General features: G+C 43.5%; 1 protein-coding gene across 6 annotated transcripts in view; it reads left to right on the forward strand.

The window, feature by feature from the left end:
* Positions 1 to 22,087, forward strand: part of hipk3a (homeodomain interacting protein kinase 3a) — a 249,625-nt gene that overhangs the window by 194,020 nt on the left and 33,518 nt on the right. For all 6 annotated transcript variants that reach the window (XM_072272834.1, XM_072272835.1, XM_072272833.1 and 3 more), the window contains 6 exons: positions 4,765 to 4,884; positions 5,967 to 6,053; positions 7,448 to 7,632; positions 12,180 to 12,339; positions 17,038 to 17,161; positions 21,212 to 21,333. In XM_072272834.1, the coding sequence (XP_072128935.1) occupies positions 4,765 to 4,884; positions 5,967 to 6,053; positions 7,448 to 7,632; positions 12,180 to 12,339; positions 17,038 to 17,161; positions 21,212 to 21,333 (798 nt within the window). The remainder of the gene's footprint in view (positions 1 to 4,764; positions 4,885 to 5,966; positions 6,054 to 7,447; positions 7,633 to 12,179; positions 12,340 to 17,037; positions 17,162 to 21,211; positions 21,334 to 22,087) is intronic.

A 22,087-nucleotide genomic window follows, 5' to 3' on the forward strand; every position in this document is an offset into this window, starting at 1 on the left:
CTAATCCCTTCTGTCTGTGTGTGGTCCATATCTCTCCCTTCTCTGAATATTCATGTGCCTATCTAGGAGCCTGTTCAATGCCTCCATTATATTTGTGTTCGCCTCCACCCAAGCAAGGCATTCCAGATACCCAGAACTCTCTGTGTAAAAAAAACTTATCCCACACATCTCCTTTGAACTTTCCTCCTTTCACCTTAAATGGCTGCCTTCCAGTATTAGACATTTTGACCCTAGAGGAAATGTACTGGCTGTCTACCTGTACCTTTGATAATTTTATATTCCTCTATCAGGTCTCCCCACAAGAAAACAACCCTAGTCTGTCCAATGTCTCCTTGTCGTTCATATCATCCAGTTGAGGCAGCATCTTGGTCAACTTCTCCAAGGCCTCCACGTCCTTCCTATAATGGGGTGACCAAGGCTCGCAGATCACAATTAAATTTATTATCACTGAAAATTGTAACATGAAATTTGATATTTTGCAGTAGTCGTATTGTGCAAAAGACATAAACTTTCTATAAATTACAAAATTTAATACTGTGGTGCAAAAAATAAATAAGCCATTCATGTATAGTTCATAAGTCTGATGGTGGAGGTGAAGAAACTGTTGTTTGGTACATGAACTTGAAAACTCTCAAATCACTGAGTGTGGATTTTCAGGCTCCTGTATTTTCTTCCTGATAGTAATAACATAAAGAGGGCATGTCCCAAATGGTGAGAACCCTTAGTGATGGATGCCTCCTCTTGAAGCTGTCTTAATTGTAGGCAGGGTTGTACCTGAGATGGAGTGAGCTGAGTGTACAGCCTCTGCAGTCATGTGCTTTTGAGCCTGTGATGCAGTCTCAGAATGCTCTCCACTGACCGTCTACAGAAGTTTGTACGATGTTATGGTGATTGAGTCTCCTCAAGTTCCTCGTTGGGAGGAGAAGATGGCAGCGCGACGCAGCTCTCCGGTGAAATGGTATCGTATTTGTTAAACAGGGGCTGTGGACAATTCTGATTTGATCAAGGCAGACATGAGAAGGAGAGGAACATCTGGAGAAGTTTCTGAAATGCCCGGTTCGCTGCTGCTGTTACTGTGCGATCGAGAATCTCTGGAGAGAAGGCCCCAACATCCCTGGCTTTGCCTGCTGCTGGTGACCAAGGCTGAGGTCGAAGCGTTTGGATAGAGATGGTGCTCGGTACTCGGTGTCGGAGGGCTGATCAGAGCTCGAAGTTTTCGGACAACTCAGAGTTAGACTGTGGTCGGGCATGGCAAGGAGAGTTTTCTTCCTTCTCCCGTCTGCGTGAGATGTGGGACTTTCGAGAGACTTTGAACTTTTTTACTGCGCCATGGACTGTTCTTCATCAAGTTATGATATTGTTGCACTGTTGTAACTATATGTTATAATTATGTGGTTTTGTTAGTTTTTCAGTCTTGGTCTATCCTGTGTTTCTGTGATATCACACCGGAGGAATATTGTATCATTTCTTAATGCATGCATTACTAAATGACAATAAAAGAGGACTGCGTGTCCTCATAATCTAATCAAAAAAAAGTAGAGCCGCCGGGGTGCCTTCTTCATGATTGCATCAATGTGTTGGGCCCAGGATAAACTTTCAAAGATGCAAGAACTGGAAGCTGCTCGCCATAACTAAAGCTGCAACATGATAGTGTTATGACAGTGTGTTTTATTTTTTCATAGAATATTTTTTGTATGGTGTAGAATTTGATCCTTGCCACCTGGTGACTTTTCACTAGATAAGAGAATGTAGATCTCTTCCAAGCAACTGAGATGAATAATAGAGATATAGAGCGGCATACTGAAGAAGAAACACAGCAAGGGTCACACGAATAGGAGGAGAATGTGTATCCTCTTGTGATTAACTTATAGTCACTCATCTCTGCAGCTATCTAATTAGTCTCGTTTTCCTGCATCCCTACATAGCTCAGCACATTTTCCCCTTTTCCAGGTTTTGCACTGTACTTTGGCACACATAATATTTTTTTTATAGGGAGAAGGCAGGTAGGTGGAGCTGAGTTCACAGCCATATCAGCCATTGAGTGGTGGAGTAGGTGCCATGGGCTGTTTGGCAGACTCCTGCTCTTACTTCTTATGCCCTTATGCAACCAATTTACCAATTTAAAAATAGCAAAAAAATCAAACCATGTGAGCTTCACGAGTGCTAAATCTGTTATCTATCTTCATCTTTTATATCAGAACAAAATAGCTTCATTCCTTCTCAAAGTAAGTTTGTTCCAAATTACCCCAGCAAGGCAGAGTTACTGCCTTATTAGTTGAAAGTGCTTTCAAGTAAAAATGAAATAATTCAACTTGAATCAGGTTTTCCATAACCTGAAAACCTTTTTTTATTTTTTTAATGGAAGCTTTTCTTTGTAATTTTTTTTTACTTCATGGTGGCTAGGGAGAGGGCTGAGCCATTAAGGGAAGAACTTGGAAGGGAAAGCTATTTGAAAATTGATAATGCGGGCTTGAAACAGAGAGATGCAGGCTTGATTTCATGATTTATTGAGTTTAGGTGACGTAAATCAATGATGAGATCATCCTTGGCGCAACCTTATTTCTAACATCACTATTTTATGCCTTAAAATGTTAATCTTGTGCACTTCTCATTTAGCAGAAGCACTTTGAACTGAGGTTGCTGTTCTGTGGAGGCAGCACGAGACATCACGAGTAGTGCTGCTCTGTACAGCTCCAAACATCCAGGTTCCGTCCTGACCTTGGAATCTGCCTGTGTGGAGTTTGTACCTTCTCCCTGTTACCTTGTGGGCTCCCATGCAACATAAGAGAAGAATTAGGCCATTCAGCCCCTCGATTTTGCTCTATAAGACATAGGACCAGAATAAGGCCACTTGGCCAATCAAGTCTGCTCTGTTATTCCATCATGGCTGATTTAATATCCCTCATATCTTCATTCTTCTGCCTTCTCCCCGTAACCTTTGATGCCCTGACTAATCAAGAACCTGTCAACCTCCGCTTTAAATATCAGATATGCCACCCTTTGGCAAAAGAAATTTCCCTGCAAATGCTCCAGTTGTCTCCCACAGAAGTGGAACATGGTGATTTAATTGGCCACTATAACTTTCCCCAACATCGAAGCATACATTGAAGTGTATCACCTGTGTCATCATTTGCGATGTGCTGGGAGCAGCTCGTAAGCTTCGCCATGCTTCTGGCTCAAATTTAGCACGCCTATAACTTACTAACCCTAAACTGTGCATCTTTGGAATGAGGAAACCCACACTGTCATGGAGAGAATGTACAAACTCCTTACAGACAGCGATGGGAGTTGATGGAAGGGCGAGGAGAATTAAATGAAAATTAATTTTATTGTAACAGTGTACGATGGTCAGTGCAGGCTGAAGGGCCTGTTTCTATGCTGTTCGACACAATGACAGAAGCTACTTTGTGAACAGCAAGGACCCACGAGCAGCAGTTGGGTTGGCTCAGGGCAAAACTTGCCAGGCTAAGAAACCATATTTCCGCCCTTCTCCAAAAGGTGATTTGCAATCTTGCTTTGTGTCCTTCGCCACAGAAACTTGCAAACACAACCTTGGAAATAACTCGGAAGGCGTGTAGCTCGTGTGGTTGATGGTTGGGTTGGGTTGAGTTGGAGACACGCACTGAGTCAACAACGCACTGACGACATCCCCTTGCATGGTGATGAAATGGTTGTAAGAAAATTGACAAGATTGGAGAACAACGCAACCCAACCAAGCATGGCCTTGTTTAACATCTGAGAGTGGAGCCTCTGGGCGGAAGAGGCTTTCTTAGAATTTTGTTCTCAGTCCTTTGCAAATATCAGAGGATCTGTGTTGGGACCAGCATGTACGTGCCATCACAAAGAAGGCACAACTTTTTTAAAACTTTATTTTCCTACAAGTTTGTGTAGATTCAGCATGTCATCTAAGTTGACAAACTCGTATAAAAGCACAGTGAAGAGTATCCTGACTGGTTGCATCACGGTTTAGTATAGAAACTCCAATGTCCAAGAAAAGTCAAGTCTGTAGAAAGTTGATGGTCAAAGTCACTTAGATCACATTTATTCCCATTCTGATGTTCGGTATGGACAACAACTAAACTTGTTGACCATATCTGCATTAACTTGCGGGTCTATAGGTATACCCAATAAAGTGGGCACTGAATGTTTTTGTGTTTGTCTGAGTTTGATGCTTTGGATTACTGGTCTGTACTTGTGTCTGAGGTTCTCAGATGGTGCTGTTTAGGACCAAGTTCAGGGATTTGGACGCAGTGATGAGGGGAGCTGCACTGAACCAGTGAAGGAAATAAGCCTTTTCCCATGAAGTCCTCTATCCACTGTTGACACTCTGTAGACATTGCACCGGGCAGATACATTAGCGACGTTTAAGAGACTCTTACATTCAAGATCAGGTTCAGATTTATTTATCACATGTACATTGAAACAGACAGTGAAATGTGTTGTTTGTGTCAACGGCCGTACATTCCAGTGCCCATTTAGCATGCCCACAATGTTCAGCAGAACAACATAGAACACAACAGAATGGAACATAACAATCAACAAAATAAGCCCCTTTCCTCTTCCACTCATATGGACAGCCCTCCAAATTCAGAACAGGCCTCCAGGCTTCAGCCATTGGGCTTTGAGAACTATGTAGGAGGGAAGCTTTAGATTGCTCTCGGAGCAGGAAAAGGTTAGCACATCATTGTGGGCCAAAAGGCCTGTAATGTTCTACGTTCTATATGTAGCCAATTAAATGATTAGTGATTTTCTTTCAACCCACAGATACGTTATATTTCACAAACACAAGGATTACCAGGAGATCATTTACTAAACGTTGGGACAAAAACGGCACGGTTTTTCTCCAGAGAAACCGACGGAACATATTCAGGGTGGAAAATGAAGGTACATTTTGAATTTGCTAAACTTACCAAATCTAAAGCTTTATTTCCAGTGAGGTGCATTTTGTTTTCTTTAGTTCCTGTTTTATTTGGTGTGTTCCTTTGACTAAAACTCACGCCATGTGTTGTTTCTCACCCAATATGTTTCTCTGTGACCGAAGATATAAATGGGTCATTTTTGTATTACAGCTTAGACCCAGAGTTTGAATTGATCAAAGGGAGAAAAAGAGATTGGCTTTTTTTGTCACATACATCATGTTGTTTTGTGTCAATGATCAACACAGTCTGAGGATTGAGGATTGAACTGTGGGTAGACCGCGAGTGTTGTGACGCTTCCAGTGCCAACATAGCATGCCCACAGTTTGCTAACCCAAACGATTTAGAAAGTAGGAGGGATACAGAACATCTGGAGGAAACCCACAGGGTCACAGGGAAAACGTAGAGGTTCCTTACAGGCATCGAATCCCAATCTTACAGATGACATTGTAAATCTTTACACTGACAGCCACACGTCCATGCCATTTAATTGTAATTAATTGGCAGTAAAGCCTGATGTCCGGTCCCTACATCAGCTCATCTATTTCCAGTTTACCATTTGATCTTTGGCAGCAAAGACACTGTGTGGACAGAGTGGTTAGAAAAAAAGCTTTTGGTACATTGCCCTTCATAAATCAGAGTATTGAGTGCAGGAGTTGGGATATGATGTTGAAGATGTAGAAGATATTGGTGAGGCTAAATCTGGAGTATTGCATGCTGTTCTGATCACCTACTTACAGGAAAGATATCGATAAGATCGGAAGATTGCTGAGAAAATTTATAAGGATGTTGCTGGGACTTGAGGACTTGAGTTATAGGTTCACTTGGACTCAGAGTCTTGATGGAGGGTCCCGACCCGAAACATTGACTGTCCTTTTCCCTTCGTAGATGCTGCCCAGCCCACTGAGCTCCTGGAGCGTTTTGCGTTTTGATCCAGGTTTCCAGCATCTGCAATCTTATATAAAGTCAATTAACTGAGAAAGAAAACTGATGCGGGTAGATTTTCCCTCTATCGAACAAGTCATACACTTACTCTTTTTCTTTTCTCAGACTCCAGAGGAGCACGAAGTGGAAACAGGAATGAAATCGAAGGAAGCCAGAAAGTATATCTTTAATAGTTTGGATGATATAGCGCACGTAAGTCACAGAATCATTGAAACACGTCCTTTTGACTGTCCTCCACAAAAACTGTGATGTCTACAGACTTGAATCCCATTTGCCTACATTAGGTGCATATTCCCTCCTATCCAGGTACCTGACCAAATGTCATTTAAACATAGTCAAACTTATTTTTTCTCCTCCCCTCTTTCATCAAGCAGAAGACAGAAAAGCTTAATAACACACACCGCCAGACCCAAGGACCTCTTGTACAATAAAGATGAACTCTCAATTTCACAATCTACCTCATGGTGACCCTTGCACCTTATTTGTTTGTGTGCATTACACTTTCTCACTTTATTCTATATTCTGTTACTGCTTTTCTCATGGTACCACCACTTGATCTCTACTCTTTGGTTACTGATACCTAATGGAATGTAATCTACCTCCTCTTGCAATTTGTTCCAAATTCTCACCACCCCCTGTATGGAAAAATTTACCCCTCAGATATTTAAACTCCTTTCCTCTCACCTTAATCGCAAGGTCCTAAAATCTCCACCTTAGAAAAAAATTGCAACTGTTTATATCCTATCTGTTCTCACTGATCTGTTCCCACAATCTACGGACTCACTTTCAAGGACTCTTCATCTCATGCTGTTGATATTTATTGTTTACTGATTTATTTATTATTATTATTTCTTTCTTTTTGTATTTATACAGTTGGACGCCCTAGTTGGGCAATCTTTCAATGACTTTATTTTGGTCATTATTCTATAGATTTATTGAATGTGCACATAAGAGAATGAATCTCAGGGATATATATGGTGACATACTTGTATTTTGTGAACTTTGAACATATTTGAATGTATGCAGTATACGGAATAAGGTAGGTGATCTTGTAGCGCAGTTAGAGACTGGCAGGTATAAAGCTGTAGGCATCTCTGAGTCGTGGCTGATTAAAGATCATAGTTAAGAGCTTAACATCCAAGGATACACAATCTATTAAAAGGACAGGCAGGTAAGCGGAGGAGTGGTATGGCTCTGTTGGTAAAAAAGGAAATCAAATCCTTAGAGAGAGGTACATAGGATTGGAAGATGTAGAATCCTTGTGGACAGAGTTCCGTGCAGAGGGTTGTAGACTCAGCCTCCTCACCGTCAATGGCATCTTCTCATTATGACCGTGAGGGAACAGGTACAGGAGCTTGAAGACACACTCAATCAACATTTTAGGAACAGCTTCTTCCCTTTTGCCATCATAACATCACCTTGCTATTTTGTTCTCTTTTTGCACTATTTATCTATTTTTTTTACTATATTGTGACTAGTAATATTCTATGTATTGCACTGTACTGTTGCAAAACCACATATGTTTCATATGTCATTGATAATAAGCCTGATTCTGGTTCTTAGTTTAACGTGCCTTCTGGCCTTAGGTGAACATGGTGTTGGATTTGGAGGGAAGTGACCTGCAGGCGGAGAAGGCAGACCGCATGGAGTTTGTCAGTCTGTTGAAGAAGATGTTGCTGATTGATGCTGAGAAGAGGATCACCCCGGTGGAGGCGATGAGCCATCCCTTTGTGGCCATGCAGCATCTACTGGACTTTCCACACAGCAACCAGTAGGTCCCTCTCTCATCGATCCCAAGGGCATGGTAACAGGCCCCTCGGCCAATTTATCCAAGCAACCACATCTAACATAATCCCATTTGCCTGTGTTTACCCTAAATCCCTTATGCTTGCATGGTAGCACAGTGATTATCACATTGCTTTAAAATGCCAACGATCGCGATTGGGGTTCAATTTCCACTGCAGTCTGTAAGAAGTTTGTATTTTCTGCCCGTGACTTTGTGTGTTTCCTCTGGATGCTCTGATTTCCTGTCACATTCCAAAGGTACATGGCTTAGGATTAGTGAGTTGTGGGCATGCTATGTTGGCACTGGAAACATGGCGACACTTCTGGACTGTCCCCAGCACAGCCTCGGACTGTGTTGGTCATCGACACATTTCACTGTATCTTTTGATGTATATGTGACAACTAAAGCTAATCTTTCCATGAACATATCCAAAATGTCTTTTAAGCATTTTCAACTACTTCCTCTGGCAGCTCATTCCATATATCCACCACCCTCTGTGAGTGCAGCACATACCACTAAGTGCTAGAGGAACTCAGCAGGTCGGGCAGCATCTAAGGAAATGAATATGCTGTCGACGTTTCAGGCCGAGACCCTTCTTCAGGATTGGAAAGTAGGGGGAAGTTGTTGGGATAAGAAGGTAGGGGGAGTGGAAAGAGGACAAGCTGGAAGGCGATAATGAAGCCAGGTGGGTGGGGAGTGGGATGGAGTAAGAAGCTGGGAGGTGATAGGTGGAAAGGGTAAAGAGTCTGATAGGAGAGGAGAGTGGGGGAAAGGGAAGGAGAAAGGGCACCAGGGGAAGTGACAGGCAGTTGAGATAGTGATTTAGTTGGTTGGTTGTCCATTGTGGCCAAGGAGACAGGAAACCTGTGCAGGAGAGTTTTTAAAGTGGAAAAACCATTGCATTGGGGAAGTTCCACTCTCTCGACATCAGAAGACTGGGTACAGTGGTATGAACAAGTGTTACAAACTGGGGTCTTCCTTGGTTGCAGTGGATGGCCATGATGTCTTCTGTATCTTGTCATGCCCTTCATTCTCCAGGAGCATTGTAGAACTGCCTTCCTGGCTGTTGGACCTTACTGTAGATCTCATCCACCCAGTCCGCCGGAGCTGTTTTTGCATGCTGGCACAGGCATGCCCCTCTTTCACCAGGGCATGAGGCTCCCCAGCTACCATCACCTGATTTAACCCGCTTGTTGAAGCAGTATACCAGGGTGTTGTTACTGTCGGGCAGCTGAGGAGAAGAGGTAAAGGCCGGAGTGGGAAATTGAAGAAGAGGGAGCAGGAAGGGGAAAACTATTACCAGAAGGAGAAACGCAAACACGAGGAATTCTATCTCTTACTAACTCTTCCTTCAGTTAGTCCTGACGAACGGTCTCGGCCTGAAACGTCGACTGTACCTCTTCCTAGAGATGCTGCCTGGCCTGCTGCGTTCACCAGCAACTTTGATGTGTGTTACCGGAAGGAGAAATCAGTGTTCTCTGTGTGAAAAAGTTGCCCATCAGATCCCTGTTAAATCTTCCCCCCACCAACCTTACTTTATTTTTTATTTATTTTAGTTTGAGATAACAGGCCCTTCTGACCCAATGAGCCCAATAACTCCTGTGTGACCAATTAACCCAATAACCCGCACCTCAATCCCATGCTTTCTGGTTTTCATTCCCCTTCTGTGGGAAAAAGAGAGTGCATTCCTCCTATCCGTGGGCTTGTGCCCTGCCGAAACATCATGGCTGTTGGCCAGTCTTTGAGTAGTTCAGATGTAACCTGCTGCAGTCTGCATGCTGGAGTTGAGTTAATTATTTACATTAGAGAGCAACTTACCTGCTACAGCATGTTATCATGCTCAAATGCTTTTCACAAACCTACTGTTACGCAGATCAGGGAATAGTTGAATAGTTTTCCCCAGGATCGTGGGAGAATGAGGGGAGATTTGATAGAGGAGTACAAAATTATGAGGTGTACAGATTGGGTAAATGGAAACAGGATTTTTTTTTCACTGAGGTTGAGTGAGACTAGAGCTAGGGGTCATGGGTTAAGCATGAATGGTCAGATATTTAGGGGGAAACTGGGACAACAGGGTATTATAGTGGTTAGCAGAACACTTTACAGCCCCAGCGAGATGGGTTCAATTCCCGCCATTGCCTGTGAGGCGTTTGTATGTTCTTCCGGTGACCGCGTGGGTCTCCTCCAGGTGCTCCAGTTTCTTCCCACAGTCCAAATACATACCGGTTCAGAGGTTAATTGGTCATTGTAAATTGTCCTGTAATTAAGCCAGGGGTAAGTAGGGGGATTACTGGACGGTGTGACTCGAAGGGCCTATTCCACGCTGTATGTTAATAAACAATAAATTATAGACAGAGGACTTCTTCGCTCAGCAGGTGGTGAGGGTGTAGAACAAGCTGCTAGTGAAAGTGGTAAATCCAGGTTTGATTTAATGATTAAAGAGATTAGAGATTACTTTTATTTGTCACGTGTACATGGAAACATTGAAACACAGTGAAGTGTGTTGTTTTGCATGAATGACCAACTAAGTCAGAGGAGTGCTGTGGGTTTGCCCGCAAGGATCGCCACACTTCTGACCCCAACGTACCATGCCTATAACTTACTAACCCTGCCTATGTCTTTGGAATGTGGGAGGAAACCGGAGCATTTGGAGAAAACGCGCGCGCGCGCGCACTTTATTAGATACACCTGTCCACTTGCTCGTTATTGCAGATCTCTAATCAGCCAATCATGTGGCAGCAGCTCAATCCATAAAAGCATGCAGACATGGTCAAAAGGTTCAGTTGTTCAGAACAAACATCAGAATGGGGAAGGAATGTGATCTATGTGTCTTTGACCAGGGAATGATTGTTGGTGCCAGACGGAGTGGTTTGAGTATCTCAGAAACTGCTGATCTCCTGGAATTTTCATGCACACCATTCTCTGGAGCTTACAGAGAATGGTGCGATAAACAAAAAACATCCAGTGAGCGGCATTTCTGTGCGCGAAAATACCTTGGTAATGAGACAGGTCAGAGGTGAATGAATAGACTGGTTCAAGCTGGCAGGAAAGTGACAGTAGCTCAGGTAACTGCACGGTACAAATGTGGTGTGCAGAAGAGTATCTTTGAACGCACAGCACGTCGAACCTTGACGTGAATGGGCTACAGCAGCAGAAGCCCGTGAACATACACTCAGTGGCCACTTTGTTAGGTACAGAAGGTACACAATAAAGTGGCCATTGAGTGGACAGGCCTGTTATAGACAGTGGCAGAGAGCAGACCTTGATTCATCATTGCTGGTTCTGTAAAGCGATTGTGCTAAATGCTATACTACCATGCAGTCGGTTTGTAAGATTTAAGAGAAGTTTACTGGGAAGAGTTTCAAGGTTTCAAGGGATGTGGTCCTGGTGCAGGTAGCTGGGACTGGGCAGAAAATCAAACCAACGTGGATTAAATGGGTCGAAGAGCCTGTTCTGTGCTGTATTGCTCTATGACTCTAAATCTATGAATTGCCCCCTGTGCTGTGGTGTTTTTGATATAAAAAAAATTCAAGGGATTTACTGTACTTGGAATGTGGGAAAATAAAATGGAATGATTGAAAGTGGGTCAGTGCAGACTCACTGTGCCAAAGGCCTGGATCTCTGCTGCCTGATTAAATAGCAGAATTTATTTACCGGTGATTGATAAGTTCGTGGCCTACAGTAGAAGGAGTCAATTTTAGAAAACCTAGCACATTTATTTTTCAAAATTGTCCCCTCCTACATTTACACACTTAGTCCAGCGGTCGTGGAGCATATGGATCTTGGACCTCCAGAAAGTGTCCACAGCAGGGGTGATTGATAAGATTGTGGCCTAAGGTAGAAGGAGATGAGTTATTAGCTTCAAACTTTCTGCATAATCACTCAAAGAGTTGACCTGCATGTGCATGTAACGAGAGCTGCATAACTTATCTCCTTCTAATTTAGGCCACAAACTTATCAATCACCCTTGATGTGGACCACTTTCTGGAGGTCCAAGATCCGTATGCTCCACGACCGCTGGACTAAGTGCGTAAATGTGGGAGGGGACTATGTTGAAAAATAAATGTGCTAGGTTTTCTAAAATTGACTCCTTCTAACTTAGGCCACGAACTTATCAATCACCCTTCATATTTTTATTTATGGAGATACAGCATGGCAACAGGCTGTTCTTGCCTAATGAAACCAATTACACCCATGTGACTAATTGACTAATTAACCTACTAGCTCAAACATATTTGGATGGTAAGTGGCAACCAGAGCGCATGTAGGATCCCACATGGTCGTGGGAGAACATGCAAACAGCGGTGGGAATTGAACCCTGATTAATAGTATGATAAACCGCTACGTTGCTGCCCTTAGGACAGGGGTGGAATAGGATATGGTCGGCTAGGGATAGACTGAGTGAGCTGAATGTGATGTAAACTCCATTTCCTTCTTATTCACGAATGGTATGTTTGAGTGGGAGGTAGATGCACTGTGACATGAGTACACGACTCGGGCAAGTAACCACCATGCGTGTTTCTCTCCCTCAGCGTCAAATCCTGTTTCCATATAATGGATGTCTGCAGATGGAGGCCAAGCTTGTACGACATGATAAACCGCAATAAGATGCCATTCATGAGACCTGTTGCCTCGAACAACACTGCAAACCTGACTGTGGCTTTCAATAAAATGGGCTCAGTACCCAGCCAGGTAAGGGAAGAGATTCAGAGCGACCATCAGCTGAGAGTGGGGAGGAAGGAATTTGTAGAACTACCTGTACAGGTTTCCTCCTCTCTCTTCTGACTGCTACCATCGGGAAGTAGTTACAGAAGCCTTAAGTCCTACACACCAGGTTCAGGAACAGTTATTACCCTCCAACCATCAGGCTCCTGAACCTGAGCCAACAACTTCACTCACCCCAACACTAAACTGATTCCACAACCCATGGAGTCACTTTCAAGGACTCTGCAACTCATGATCTCGGTATTATTTATTTACTTTTTGATTATTTGCATGATTTGTGCTCTTTTGCACATTAGGTGTTTGATAGATTTTGTTACGAATCGTTTTGGGTGTGGAGAGGATGTTTCCGATAGAGGATGAGTCTAGGACCAGAGTGCACAGCTTCAGAATCAAAGGATGTCACTTTAGAACAGGTATGAGGAGGAATTTCTTTAGCCAGAGGGTGGTGAATCTGTGGAAATCATTGCCACAGGCAGCTATGATGGTCAAGTCATTGGATATGTTTAAGGCAGAGGTTGGTAAGTTCTAGATTAGTAAGGGCACCAAAAGATACAGGGGAGAATACAAGATAATGGGGTTGAGAGAGATAATAAATCACCAAAGTGGAATGGCGGAGCAGTCTTGATGGGCCGAATGGCTTAACTCCGTTCCTGTCTTTTAGTCTTGTGGTCGTTCTCAAGGATTCTATTGCTTTTCTAAATTTTCTTGTAAATGCCCACAAGAAAAAGAATTTCAAGGTGACGTGGTGACGTATACATTCTTTGATAATAAATTTACTTTGACTTTGAACATTGAACACAGGGGATGTGTTGCATTAGACAGGTTGAGACAACTTCTGGAGGAGAACGTATATAAATATTCAAAGATTCAGGAAACAAGAATGGCATGGTAAAGCCATCTCTCTGCTGTACTGAGAAACTCTGGCACTCCAAAAGAATTGGTGATGTGTGGCCTCTTTTGACTGAAACACCCAGGACCTTGACATGCTATTCATGTTGTCTGTGGGTTCTTCCAGTAGCCTGGGCAATTCATTGTAGTAAATTCAGTTTATTTGTTTATCACATGTACATCGGACCGTACAATGAAATGCATCGTTTGTGTTAACAACCAACAAAACTTGAAGATGTGTTGGGGTCAGCACACATTCCGGCAACGGCATAGTGTTCCCACAATGTTCAACAAAGCAACACAAGCCACAGCAGCAAAACAAACCTACCTACCCCCCTCTCTCTCTCCCCCCCTTTTCTCTCTCTCTCTCTCTCTCTCTCTCTCTCTCTCTCTCTCTCTCTCTCTCTCTCCTCTCCCGCCCCCCTCCCGCTCTCTCTCCTCCCTCCCTTGCGTGTGCTCTCTCGCTGTCCCACACACGCACACACGCAGCGTCCAGCCCTCGAATCCCTGAGCCGGACTCAGACTTGCAGACATCAGGCCTCTCACCTCCAGGCAAGCCTGATACAGAGGCTTTGACCTTTGAGCCTGTACCTCTGGACTCACCGAGCCCTGGACTTCGACCTTAAGCTTTCCTCTCCAGACTTTGCCCTTCAGCTGCACCCCACCATCTTTGCTGACCTCTGGGGATCGACCCCAGGACTTGTTGATCATGGCATTGGTGTGCCTCAGGGATCTGTACTGGGTCCAATGTTGTTTGTCATATATATTAATGCTCTGGATGATGGGGTCATAAATTGGATGAGTAAGTATGCAGATGATACTAAGATAGGTGGAGTTGTGGATAATGAAGTAGGTTTTCAAAGCTTGCAGGGAGATTTAGGCCAGTTAGAAGAGTGGGCTGAAAGATGGCAGATGGAGTTTAATGCTGAAAAATGTGAGGTGCTACATTTTGGTAGGACTAATCAAATTAGGACATACATGGTAAATGGTAGGGCATTGAAGAATGCAGTAGAGCAGAGGGATCTAGGAATAATGGTGCATAGTTCCCTGAAGGTGGAATCTCATGTGGATAGGGTGGTGAAGAAAGCTTTTGGTATACTGGCCTTTATAAATCAGAGCATTGAGTATAGGAGTTGGGATGTAATGTTGAAATTGTACAAGGCATTGGTGAGGCCAAATTTGGAGTATTGTGTACAGTTCTGGTCACCGAATATAGGAAAGATGTCAATAAAATTGAGAGAGTACAGCGGAGGTTTACTAAAATGTTGCCTGGGTTTCATCACCTAAGTTACAGAAAAAGGTTGAACAAGTTGGGTCTTTATTCTTTGGAGCGTAGAAGGTTGAGGGGGGACTTGATAGAGGTATTTAAAATTATGAGGGGGATAGATAGAGTTGACGTGGATAGACTTTTTCCATTGAGAGTGGGGGAGATTCAAACAAGAGGACATGAGTTGAGAGTTAAAGGGCAAAAGTTTAGGGGTAACATGAGGGGGAACTACTTTACTCAGAGAGTAGTAGCTGTGTGGAACGAGCTTCCAGCAGAAGTGGTTGAGGCAGGTTGGATGTTGTCATTTAAAGTTAAATTGGATGGATATATGGACAGGAAAGGAATGGAGGGTTATGGGCTGAGTGCAGGTCGGTGGGACTAGGTGAGATTAAGTGTTCGGCACGGTCTAGAAGGGCCGAGATGGCCTGTTTCTGTGCTGTAATTGTTATATGGTTATATGTTATATGGGTGTTGCACACATCCACCACTATGTGAAAAAAACTTACCTCTGACATCGCCTCTATATTTATATACACACTTATAGTAATTTCCACTGTACTGTTGCCAATAAACTACAAATTTTATGACATACGCTAATGATAGTAAACTGGATTCTGAATAAAGTATAGCAAAGTTCTCCCAGCATCAGACTTTCTCTTTGTTAGTATACTAAAACAGATAATCACGTTAATAGCAGATCTCTGTAGCAAATTGGCTGCTACCAGTAGCCTTAAATTGGCTGCAAAGTGCTTTGTGCTGCTGAAATGATTTAAGAAATGTTGTGGACATGCAGTCATTTCTTTATATGGCTCAGAGTCAAATTAAGTCTAAAAATTTTTGTTCGAAGCCCCTTAGATTGTTTGGCCTTGTCACTAGCCACACAAACTTCACATCTCAGAAGTGCTGAGCCCTACAAATGATTGTGGAAGCAATTTTAGTGTTGTGCATGGAGGAAGTGGTGACTGTTTTGATGGTTCTTTTACACGAGCGCTGAACGTGACAGCGCTCACATAGACTTTCCATACATTGCTCGATTGTGCCACCTTGTGTTGAGCAATGGATTATTCAGACCCTGTGTCTTCACTAAGGGAACTCACAGGGGAAATTCTTTCTTAGCCCTACCCATGCAAATGCCTAAGTCAAGTCAAAATCAAGTTTATTGTCACATGCACAAGTACGCGTATGCAATGAAAATCATACTTGCAGCAGCACGTGTATATACACACACACACACACACACACATTGCTGGAGGAACTCAGTAGATCAGGCAACATTTGTGGAGAGGAGTAAAGGGCCAGTATTTTGGGCCAAGACTTGTGTTTATCAGTGTTCAAAGCTCCAATTTTATTTTTTATATAATCTTTATAATTGTTCAATGTCGTTTTTTTGTTGCATGTCACACCCTGATCAACACACCACAGCAAATTCCAAATATTTGGCAAACAAAGTTGATCCTTCATTAGGGTTAGGGTTAGGGTTAGGGCACATAGCATAATATAAGCACCATTCACAAGAAAAATTATGTTAAACATAAATTATGCACATTTTTTTTACGAGGAAGAACACAACTAGAACAAAAAAAAATGAAGTCTACTTTAGGTCAAAGTGGTCCTAGTGTTGCTAAATTGTGGTGATTAGGGTTTTGCCAGTCAATTCAAGAACTGAGTGGTTGAAGGGAATGGTCGTAGCTGTTCTTGAACTTAGTGAAGTGGGACTTCGGGCTTCTGCACCTCCTGCCTGATGGTAGCTGTGAGGAGATAGCATGAGTGTGTATTTCGAGCACTTTTGTTTCTATTTATTTTTGTTTTATTTATATTACTTATTTTATTTAGCAGTACAGTGCGGAATAGATCCTTCTGGCCTTACGAGCCACGCCCCCAGTGGCCTTCAACAAGCCCGACTTAACCCTAAATGAATCACGGGACAATTTACAATCGCCAGTTAACCTACCTGGTACATCGTGAGACTGTGGGAGGAAACTGGAGCATCCAGGAAAACCCACGTATCTCATAGGGAAGGGCGTACAGAGGCTCCTTACAGAAAGTGCTGGGATTGAGCTCTGAGCTCCAACACCTCAGTCTGTAATAACGTCACACTAACAGCCACACTAAAAAGAGATTCATTTCCAATTCTCTAAAATGTCTCGTGACTACAAAGTCCCAAATCGCTGTGTAGTCAGTGGTGTGTGCACAGGACATAGGACAGTACAGCACAGTAGAAGCCTCTCAGCCCACAGTGTTGTGCCGATCCTTAAACACCAATCTAACCCTTCCCTCCCAGATAGTTTTTCATTTCTGTATTTTGTTCTGTGACATATTTTGATATGTCATCATCACTCCAGTATATGAAATGAAACCGCCATAATTTGATAATGATCACATAAACACAGGAGATGCTGCAGATACTGAAAATCCAGAGTAATCCACACAAAATGTTGGAAGAGCTTCACATGTCAGGCAGCATCTATGGGACAGGAGCAGGAGACTAACTATGTGCTCTCTTCATTCAGCATCTACCACCGTCTGGAGCATCCCTACTACACCACGGGATTCCGATGCAGCCTGGAGCTGCTCAGTTTGGCTGCAATGAATCCTTCCAGCAGACCCTTATCCTGTGTCCACAAACACTTCAAGGTACGAGGGGCAAAATGGAGGATGTGTGCTGGCTGAGAGTGCTAGGTCTAATCTGAACTTCACGGCTATGAACTCAGTTTTGTAGACTCTGTGTTCATGTTCTGAGTGTTATTTGTTTACTTTCAATGTTTTGCATGATTTGTTTTTTTGCACATTGAGTGTTTGACAGGTTTTGTTATGTGGGTTTTTTTTAATGTACTCTATTTGGTTTCTTTGCTTTGTAGCTGCTTGTAAGGAGACAAATCAGACAAATCTCAAAGTTGTACATACTTGATAATAAGTGTAACACAACACGCTGGAGGAACTCAGCAGGGCGGGCAGCAGCATCTACAGAGTATTTTGTGATAATAAATGTAGTTTGAACTGTGAGCTGTTCTGCCATTCCTCTTGTGTCTGCCAGGGTCTTACCAAAGTGTCAGAGGTAACTCTGGAAAGGTGATTGGGAATAGAATATGAAGGGGAGGAATATTCAGGATATTTGGGAAGGGGGAAGTTGGGGTAATTGGATTCTAATCAAGTTCTGGTACTGTTCCTCCCCACCCATCATACTGCTCCCCTTTCCATTCTGTTATCTCCCATGCGCTCACATCGTCCCACCTCTTGCACTATGTTTCCTATAGTTTGGGGGGTGGGGTTTGAGAACCAGAGGTCATTGGGTAAATGTGGAGGTTGAAAGGCTTTTTTTTTGGGGAATTTATTTTTTATTGAAGTTCATCATCAAACATACATTTCCATAAGATGTATTTCAGATACTGTACATATATATCATATAGTCATAATTGTCACAAATCTCCACATAATATTTATCTGAGGTATACACTTATAGAAAGGAGAGGAAAGAAAGAACAATCAAAAGAAGAAAACTATGTACAAAGTAGGATTTTTTCTGACTTTTTGTACTAATTTAATTTTTAAAAATATTTATTTTTTGTTGTAGTTGATAGTTTTTTGATGAATTAACTCTTCTTGGGCTTCTATTCAGGTGCAGGTATCAATTATAACCGCCATTTTGATAACAAACTCTGCCATCTTCGTCAGGGATGTTGCTGGGGCATGTCTAGTTCGGTGGTATTTACACCCCTGTAGTCCATCCCTCCTGATTGGTTAGTCCTCATCCATTCTGGTTTCCACTCTCCCACCTTGCTTTTAATTGAATTCCGGTTCTTTCTTAGAGCGAGACCTTTGTCTTTGTTAAAATTCTTTTCCTCTAGTTTTATTTCTATGGTTTCCTTTACCAGGTGGTCCCAAAAACTGCTGGCACGGCACAATAGTTTTGTGTCGTCAAAGCCAATCCTATAGCTATTGTGAATGCAGTGTTCTGCTAACGCTGATTTCTCTGGGTAACCCAAATGGATACACCACACGTGCTCCTTGATGTGGGTTTCCACCATGCATCCCGTCTGGTTGATATTCACTGCTCCACATTCACAGGGAATTCTGTAAACACCAACCAACCTGAGTCCCAGGTCATCTTTGGTGGCTGTTATTGTTGAGGTACAAGTCAGTGTGAGTAGGTTTCCAATAGATGCCATGTTTGAGCCTCCCATCCGGCTTCTGTCGTATTAGAGTGTCCAGGAATGGGAGGCAACAACTCTTCTCCATCTCCATTGTAAATTGAATGTTTGGATGTATACTGTTCAGATGGTCGTGGAGCTCAGACATCCCACCTCTCCCGGAAGTTCTGGGAGTCTCTCGCATATGAATAGTGGCTCCCTGATGCCCGCAAATTATATACAATATCACGGAAATCAATTTTTTTGAGAGCGAGCAAGTGACAGAAAGCAAGCGAGAGAGAGCGCAAGAGCAAGCAAGCGAGAGAGTAAGCAAGTGAGAGCGCGCGAGAGAGAGAGCGCGAGAGCAAGCAAGCCAGAGAGAAAGCAAGCGAGAGCACGCGAGTGAGAGAGAGAGCACAAGCGGGAGCACAAGAGCAAGCATGCGAGAGCGCGAGAGACCACGAGAGAGAGAGAGCCATGGCAGAGTGTTCCAAGAAAAAAGAAAATATAAAACGTATGTCACCCCAGACTACAGTAAAGTGTACCCCTGCCTAATAGAGGTCAAAAATAAAGACAGTGTTGCTCGCTGCACTGTTTGCAACAGTGACTTTTCTATTGCCCATGGTGGGTTAAGACTGTAAAAGACATGTTGAGGTGAGTTTAACAGGTGTCAGTCGTTCATTAGCATAGCTAACGTTATTTAAACTAGCTGGCTAGCTGCTAAAGAGCTGCTCTATTGCAGACATCCTACCTCTCCCGGAAGTCTCCCGCAAATTGATGGTGCTACCTCCCTGAAATCAGTTTTTGCAGGGTGGGATGTCTGGGAACTGTTGGTGTGCCTAGAGTCCATGAGGCCACACTACGAAGGTGTCATCGACGTATCTGACGAGATTTATGATGGAGTTGAAGAACGTTGACTCCCATTCCTGGGCACTCTAATACGATGGAAGCCAGAGGTAGCCTCAGATATGGCGTCCATCGGAAACGTATTCACATGGACTTGTACCTCAACAATAACAGCCACCATCATGCTTCCCAACATAGAGCAGTTCTTTCTACTTTGATTAACCGTGTGAAAACTATTTTGGACCTGGAGAGTCTACCCGAAGAAGTAAGATGTTTACGCATGACGTTCCTACAAAATGGCTAAAATGTAAAGGAAATCAGTCGGGCCTTTAAAAGGGCCGATGGGAAAACCGGGAAACATTATAATAAGGAGGAAGCCGTCGCTACTACCGGTCTTCCCTATATTTCCACTGTTTGATGAGTCACTGGGGCTAGGCGAGACATTGGATAAGTCACTGGGACTGGACGAGATGTAGCCCAGGCTACTGTGGGAGGCGAGGGAGGAGATTGCTGAGCCTCTGGTGATGATCTTTGCATCATCAATGGGGACGGGAGAGGTTCCAGAGGATTGGAGGGTTGCGGATGTTGTTCCATTATTCAAGAAAGGAAGTAGCGACAGCCCAGGAAATTATGACCTGGATGAGAAAGTGGAGGGATGGGTTAATAAATTTGCTGATGACACAAAGGTTAGGGGTGTTGTGGATAATGTGGAGGGCTGTCAGAGGTTACAGCAGGACACTGATAGGATGCAAAACCGGGCTGAGAAGTGGCAGATGGAGTTCAACCCAGATAAGTGTGCAGTGGTTCATTTTGGTAAATCAAATGTGATGGCAGAATATAGTATTAATGGTAAAACTCTTCGCAATGTGGAGGATCAGAGGGATCTTGGGGTCCGAGTCCATAGGACACTCAAAGCTGCTATGCAGGTTGACTCTGTGGTTAAGAAGACATATGGTGCATTGGCCTTCATCAACTGTGGGATTGAGTTCAAGAGCCAAGAGGTAATGTTACAGCTTTATAGGGCCCTAGTCAGACCCCACTTGAAGTACGGTGCTCAGTCCTGGTCACCTCACTACAGGAAGGATGTGGAAACTATAGAACGGGTGCAGAGGAGCTTTACAAGGATGTTGCCTGGATTGGGGAGCATCCTTTACCCCCTCCCTCATAGTGTTCCTTTATCCTCTCCCATACTGTTCGTTTACCCCTCTCCCTTATACTGTTCGTTTACCCCTCTCCCTTATACTGTTCGTTTACCCCTCTCCCTTATACTGTTCCTTTACCCCTCTCCCATACTATTCCTTTACCCCTCTCCCATACTGTTCCTTTACCCTTTCCCATACTATTCCTTTACCCCTCTCCCATTTTGTTCGTTTACCCCCTCTCCCTCATACTGTTCCTTTACCGCTCTCCCATACTGTTCCTATTGACTCCACACACTTTCCCAACAGCACTACTAGACCACGGCTTTTGCACCACATTGTTTCCTGTCAGTCACCTTATGTACAGACACTCCTGTGCCTGGGCGTCATTTTATGAACATATTTAAGCTATCTTCTGTATTTAAATTTATTGTGTTTTTTTATTATTGTGTTCTTTATCTTATTTTTGGCACTGCATCGGATTTTGAGTAACTATTATTTTGTTCTCCTTCATACCTGTGTACTGGAAATGACATTAAACAATCTTGAGTCTTGAATCTCTGTGTTGGCAGGCATCCCAGGTAACCCTGGTAAACGCACAGGATTTTCGGTTCGGATGGACAATGCCGTGCCTCTCGCAACGCAGGCTCCCACCATGCAACCGCTCCACCTGCGGCCCGGAGTGTTAGCCCAGGTTTGTACTTTCCACTCCGTTTGTAGCGCCGGACAGTAGATACCGTCACTGTGGCACATCCACGTGGCAGAGGTGATGCCCCGTGAGAGAGGGCGATGCCAACGTCATTGGGTCAGAATTCTGTGAACACCTACAGCAACGGTTCCACAAGGCAGTTCACCATTACCTTCGCAAGGACAATTAGGGTTGGGAATAAGCATCGGCCTTCTCATTCTGTGATTGAGTAAGGTACTCAACAAGTATAATACCAGTCATCCATGGTAGTGTAACAGTCAGCACGATGCTACTACAGCTCAGGGTGTCAGAGTTTGGAGTTCAATTTTGGCATCCTCTATAAGAAAGTGTGTGCGTCCTTCCCATGGACACATGGGTTTCCCCTGGGTACTCTGGTGTCTTCCCATGTTCCAAAGATGTACTGTTTAGTCGATTAATTGGTCATTGTAAATTGTCCTGTGATTAGGCTCGGGTTAAATTGGTGGGTTGCTGGGTGGGTGCGACGCAATGGGCCAGAGAGGCCTATTTCCATGCTGGTTCTCTAAATAAATAATTAATAATGCTGTTTAAGAACTGTCACTATCTATTTCCACCCCAGACAGGCTCAGTTGTATCTGGCTTAAAATTGCAGTCTGTTGTATAAAATCAGAAGAGGTTTACCATCACCATTTCACGACCAGCAAAGGCCGCATTCAAACTGCATCTATAGATGAGTGTTACTGAAGTCTTAAGAACATAGGGGAACAGGAGTGTGCCACTT

The sequence above is a fragment of the Mobula birostris genome, chromosome 11 (assembly GCF_030028105.1).
Source record: "Mobula birostris isolate sMobBir1 chromosome 11, sMobBir1.hap1, whole genome shotgun sequence".
NCBI classification, from domain to species: domain Eukaryota; kingdom Metazoa; phylum Chordata; class Chondrichthyes; order Myliobatiformes; family Myliobatidae; genus Mobula; species Mobula birostris.